Source organism: Pristiophorus japonicus, chromosome 18, assembly GCF_044704955.1.
Source record: "Pristiophorus japonicus isolate sPriJap1 chromosome 18, sPriJap1.hap1, whole genome shotgun sequence".
Classification (NCBI taxonomy): Eukaryota; Metazoa; Chordata; class Chondrichthyes; family Pristiophoridae; genus Pristiophorus; species Pristiophorus japonicus.
The window spans coordinates 35337213-35343261 of record NC_091994.1 but is presented as its reverse complement, the minus strand read 5'-3'; the positions used below and the strand labels follow the sequence as shown (position 1 = coordinate 35343261).

At 43.4% G+C, this 6049-nt stretch overlaps 1 protein-coding gene across 1 annotated transcript; it reads left to right on the top strand.

The window, feature by feature from the left end:
• Positions 1–821: 821 nt before the first annotated feature.
• LOC139229200 (cortexin-1-like) lies at positions 822–1103 on the top strand. The gene has a single exon (XM_070860855.1). The coding sequence runs from the start codon at positions 822–824 to the stop codon at positions 1101–1103; it is 282 nt and encodes a 93-aa protein (XP_070716956.1).
• The last annotated feature ends 4946 nt before the right edge of the window (positions 1104–6049 follow it).

Below are 6049 nucleotides of genomic sequence, written 5' to 3'. Positions count from 1 at the left end.
GAATGGCCACTTGAGTGAGATATCGAGATGGTTGCCAGCACCATACTTCAGCAAAGAGGAGGATGGAAAAAATGGGCATGAATAAAAAGCAAACTGAATAAAAGAATGAGAGTTGGCCTGCTGACCGCTAATGAGTTGGTTCCTCACTCGTTCTTCCTTTCTTTGCATGCTGAGCAGTCATTGCCTTTTCAGCCCTTCTGTACCCAATAGACCCATGGGATTCTTTGATCCTTATAAACCTGCTGTAATCCTTTTACGTAGAATGTGTTAACTGGATAAAGTCCAGGTACCTAATTTTGGTGAGTGAATGCAAATGTTATTCACCAAACAGCAAATAAATTTTAATCAACCATTCCTTCAATTGTTTTAACCATGTTTACCAATATATTAATGTCATATATATTCTGCAAAACAGAATTATCTGGCCGTGTTGATATCCATTCATACGTGTTCTGATTCCAGACAATTCTTTCATTCAGTTTCTAACTCAAGGGCACATGTAGTTACAGGTGAAATTCTTCCCTGTAGAGTTCTAGAGTCCAATAATTGTGTTTGTTACAAAATAAAATCCTGCATGCTCAATGTCTGACCGAATGCAGCAAATTAATTTGGAGCCTTAATGTAAGGCACTGGAGAAGATGCATTTTTTTTGAGTTTGGGCAGATGTACTGCAGGAATCTTCAAAGGGTTAACAGTTTGGTTTGTTGTTTTGCAGAGGGAGTAAATAGCTCCATTGGTGTGACCTTGGCAGTCTGATGACGATTAAAGGATCTACTCTTCACGCTTTGAAGAGCTAATTAGCAGCCCAGCATGAGTAGGCGATGAATGATGCTGCCACAATGAATGACGTGACTACAGTAGATGATGAACTGCTGGCCTCAACGTCAATGGATCTCGGTGGGGACTCCACTTACTTGGTGCCCATGGGGGCCGAGCAAAAAACAGTCTTCGCATTTGTGATTTTCTTACTGGTTTTCCTGATCATTCTGGTGGTCCGGTGTTTTCGGATATTGCTGGACCCCTACAGCAGGATGCCTGCTTCCTCTTGGTCCGACGGCAAAGACGGGCTGGAGAGGGGACAGTTCGACTACGCCTTGGTGTGAAGTCAGGAGTGAGATTCTGAAAACCTCGCCTCTGCTCAGCTGCTAATTTTCTTTTCTGTTTTTTTTTACAAATCATGTTTTCCGTAATATTGTAAGGCAACGTTCTTGTCGAGGTATATTCTCTTTCTCGAGCTGGCTAACAGTGTTTTAAAGCACCCTGTACGTGTGGCGTCATGTAGTGAGTGACATTGTTAAATCGGCTTCCAGCTGGTGTATGGCAGAGCTCTGGAACCGTGGGCTGCTGGGACGTGCTGGGACCGCTGCCCTTCATTGGCTATATTCTAAAACGTCGTCATTCTTTTCCTGGTTGTCTCATCAATGATGATTGAACCTCCTGATTGCAAGGGAGGACACAGGGTTGTTTTAGTAACTCTGAAAAACTGGAATGGGATTTCTGGTTAGAAAGGAGCAGAGAAATAGAGAGGGTGGGAGAGAGGGTGAGAGAGAGAGAGAGGGAGAGAGAGAGAGAGAGAGAGAGAGGGTGAGAGAGAGAGAGAGCGGGAGAGAGAGTGGGTGGAATTGCTGATATATTTCAGAAACTAGCTCCAAAATCTTGGAAAAAAGCAAATTATGCCAAATTCTTTGAATACTTCGGTGGCCCAAAAAGTTTACAGAACTACCGCAAGCTCTCTCGGTTAGTGTTATATTTGAACAGACTGTTGCGATTTCAGTCTGTAAAAGCTCCTTTGATTACCCAGCTATGCCATATGTTAGCTCTTCAATCGATCGACCTCTGACAGCGAGAGCCTGCTCCTCATACTGCACAGCATAAGCTTGTAAGATGACTGAGTTTCCAAGTTCCCTCAACTTACTGAGAACTCACTGATTCGAAAGGGCCAGTGACATTTCAATTTAAATTTGGAAAAAAGGACCTAATTTACATAGAACCAATCCTGGTTAAATCCAGTCTTATGATTCTCTGTGGCTAATTGGACCTGCATTGTCCTTATGGCTCCTGGAATGAATCGCAGAGTCTCACGTAGGCCAGTCTTAAAAGTGATACCTCAGAGACCTGAAGCTACATTGTGCATGTGTGCATACAGCAATCTCCTTTTAAAGCTAACTTAAGTTTTATTTTATATACTTACACAGGACCTACACTTTAAAGAGCACAAATCAAATATCTTTAGAAAACACAGTCATACAATCCGGAATGGATCACATAGGGCAAAATATAGCTTCCCTTGGCTAGGTTTGAATGGAGCATTTAACTAAACCAGACAAGTACTCAATGAATGTAATAGTTACGATGGTGGAAATATGGTCATTTGTTTGTGGTTGGTGTCTGTACTAAAGCCATTCAGTAATACAAAACTTCTACATAAATAGAAATAAGAACAGGAGTAGGCCATTTGGCCCCTCGAGTCCATGGCACCATTCAATTTGATCATGGCTGATTTGTACCTCAAATCCATTTACCCGCTTTTGATCCATGTCTCTTGATACTCTCACCTAAACATCTGTCGATCTCAGTCTAGAAAACTTCAATTGACCAAGAATCCACAGCCCTTTTGGGGAGTGAATTCCAGATTTCCACGTGCTACTTTTGTGTGAAAAGATGCTTCTTAATTTCATTCCTAATGGCATAACCCTAATTTTAAGATTGTGTCCCCTTGTTCTGGATTCTCCTAGTAGATAGGGATGGGGAGTAAGAGAAACATACTGTGAGATGGGTATATAATCAAAGGTATTTGTTTTATTATATTGGACAAGACATGTTTGGGGTTGGTGGGTGTGGCAGAGCAATGGGTTAGACACTGTTCTTCCATCAATAAGCATGGAATTTGACAGCGCAGAAGCAGATTATTTGGCCTGTGCCAGGTCCCAGAAAGAGCAACCCATTTCATCCCTTCCCCATACTCCTACACATTTTTCTTTTCCAAATATTTACCCACTTCCCTTATAAAAGCCCAATACTGGACATCATATTCTAAATTTGGCCTAACCAAAGATTTGTATCATTTTGTACTCTATACCTCTATTTCTTCTCCTGGGAGAATAGAAAAACCAGGCCAATTAGGGGGAAAAAGGGGAAAATTCCTCTCCGACCCCCTTAGGCAACAAAACTGACATTAATTGGTAATCTCACAGATTCACTCACTCTGTGTGTTGTTAAGGTTACAGAGTGCTCTAGGCTGGGCTTGGGGACCGAGAATAACATTAACACAAGGCACTGCACTAAACATAGATCAGTTATTGCTCCAGTCTACACTGGAAAGTTCTTTATACCCATTAGGAAATGGCACAGCTTTCGAATTAATTCTCGGATTGAACAGACTTATTAGAAGTACTGTTCGTGATCTGCTCAGTAGGCTGTTACTGTGCATTAATGTCTGTTTTTGGGCAATTGGATTCCTTGATTTGAATTTATTGATTTCATTTTGTGTGCAAGCGATTGAGCTGCGTAAAATCAATAGGTGTCGGATGCTCTTGAAAAGGCAAATGGTTCACCTAGTTAAACTAATTAAGAGTGGAGAGGGGAATGCCCACCCTCTCACTTCTATCTAATTCCCTATGGGATAATTCTATCCTCGGCGATGATTAGATGTAATGACAGGGAAGGGTATCTCAGCCCAAGCTCTGGGATGCTTCCTGATCGTAAGGTGGATAAGTTGGGTCACTGAGGTCGACATAGAGCTCAGCTGAGATATGACACGACTCTTGTCAAATCTGTACTTTATTCAAAACCCATGTTGATGTTGGAGGTCAACTCCACCCTTAAACATTTGTTGTTAAATACACATTGTTAGAACCGTCTGCTGATCATCAGCACAGATCACTCGGAATATGAGAGATGTTGTTTTACAGCACCATGAAAAATACCAAGAGGCACAAATTGGTGTCTGTCATTGACATCCAGTGACATAATGGCCGTGGTATTGCAGTTTGATGCAATTAATTCTTACAGCTTTAAAAAACTGAGGATTAAAAGTGAATTTTCTTTGTATAAAGCCCCAAGTTAATTTAAACATAACCGTGGCCTAGGAATTCGGGTCCTTTGCGCCCCCCGTAGCGCTAACCCTAATGCAATCCTAACCCTAACACCAAACCTAACAAGATCCTAAACCTAATTAAAACTCCAACCCCACACCAACCATAACCCTAAGTATGGTCCTAACCTTAGTCTCAAACCTGCCTGTAATGCAAAACCCATCACTAATCCTAACCCCATCTCCAATCCGAACCCAACCGAGCCATAACACAACCCATACCCAACACTAGCCCTAACTATAGGCTTACTCCAACTCTAATGCAAACCCCATCCACAATTCTTGCCCTAATCCTAACCCCAGCCCCAAACTTAACCCCAGCCCTAAGTCTACCCCTAACACTAACCTCACAGTCTCAGAATAAGGGGTCGGCCATTTAGGACTGAGATGAGGAGAAATGTCTTCATTCAGAGGGTGGTGAATCTTTGTAATTCTCTACTCCAGAGGGCTGTTGATGCTCAGTCGTTGAGTATATTCAAGACAGAGATCGATAGATTTTTGAATATTAAGGGAATCAAGGGACATGGGAATAGTGCAGGAAGGTGGAGTTGAGGTAGAAGATCAGCCATGATCTTGTTGAATGGCGGAACAGGCCCGAGGGACCGAATGGCCCACTCCTGTTCCTATTTCTTATGTTCTAGCCCTTAGTGGCTGACTCTGTTCCTCAGTGTCCTGTGTTCAGCAAACACGACTTGGTTTCAACAATTGTTTTAAAATTGTCATTTGCAGGTGGGGCTGAACCATGGTCAGCTGAGGTGCCGGTGCAGTCAGGGATAAATGAACAGTAGTTTGGACAGTCAGTGCCTTACCGTGTGTAGATAGATGGGTTATTTTTACTGAGTTACAGGCAATGTTCCCTTTAAGCTGTGCACGGCCGTGTAACAATCGGGAAGGTCATCATCATAGGCGGTCCCACATGAGTTCACAGATGTTTCAATGAAGGACTGGATGTTCCAGTCCTGAACCCCAATTGAAGGGGTGGAAGATGCCTGTGCATGGATTTTTTTAATATATGGTGATCAGCCACCACACGGGCTTGACAGAGCTAGGCCTTTATCCAGTGGCAAGGGTTAACCAGGACAACTGGAGACCTGCTCTGCTGCACGGACCTAGTGCGTAGACATATCGCAGTGTGGGCTGGCCCGCGCTGCCTCTGGGCCCCGGGCTTTTTTGGGCCCCGTACTGCCCAGGCCGCTCACAAGCTGTTCCCTCCAAGATACATTGTGTGCGCAGGTAGCTGCACAGAAAACTTAAAGATACCACGTACAAATTTTTTTTTAGAGGTAACATTGGTTACAGGTAGTTGTAAACCGAACAGTGAAAGTGGCGTTATTAGACACTGTGTAGGAGATGCAGAGAGGCTCTTTGAGCTTCTTGCGGTTTTGGAGGACAATAAGCAGTTGGTGCCTCCCCAGCCTCTGCCCACTGATACATTAGACTTGGGGGCTTCCTCGGTCCAAAAGAGCAATCATTTAGGATCCTCTCTCAGACTTCTCTCTCAGTCACCAGGGCCTTGGTTCCTAACTTTTTCTTGTCGTGCTTCTGCAGTGTTATGGGATGCCCATTATGATCATGTGAAATGCTTGGCTCTCAAGGACTGTTTGGAATAGAAGTGATTTGTTGAACTCTGTTTATGGTTTGACTTTATTCTGAGCTGAGGTATAACCTGTGAAGTGATGGGTTTTCCTTGTTAGTAATGCCGACTTTGATCTTGCACTAGTGCGGGGTTGCAGGTTGGCCTCCCTCTGGGCGCAAGTCCGACTCTACTCTGCCTGGCTTCCTCTTTTGCACAGATGCTTCAGCGACTGTACAACATTTACTGTTGCCAATGTTGACCTATAATGTAGCTCTGTGTCTATCTGACACGGTGCAAACTCTGCCAGATTCTATAATACACTTGCATTCAAATAACAACCTCTGACAAGAGATACTAGCCACAGAAGAGAAACCATACAC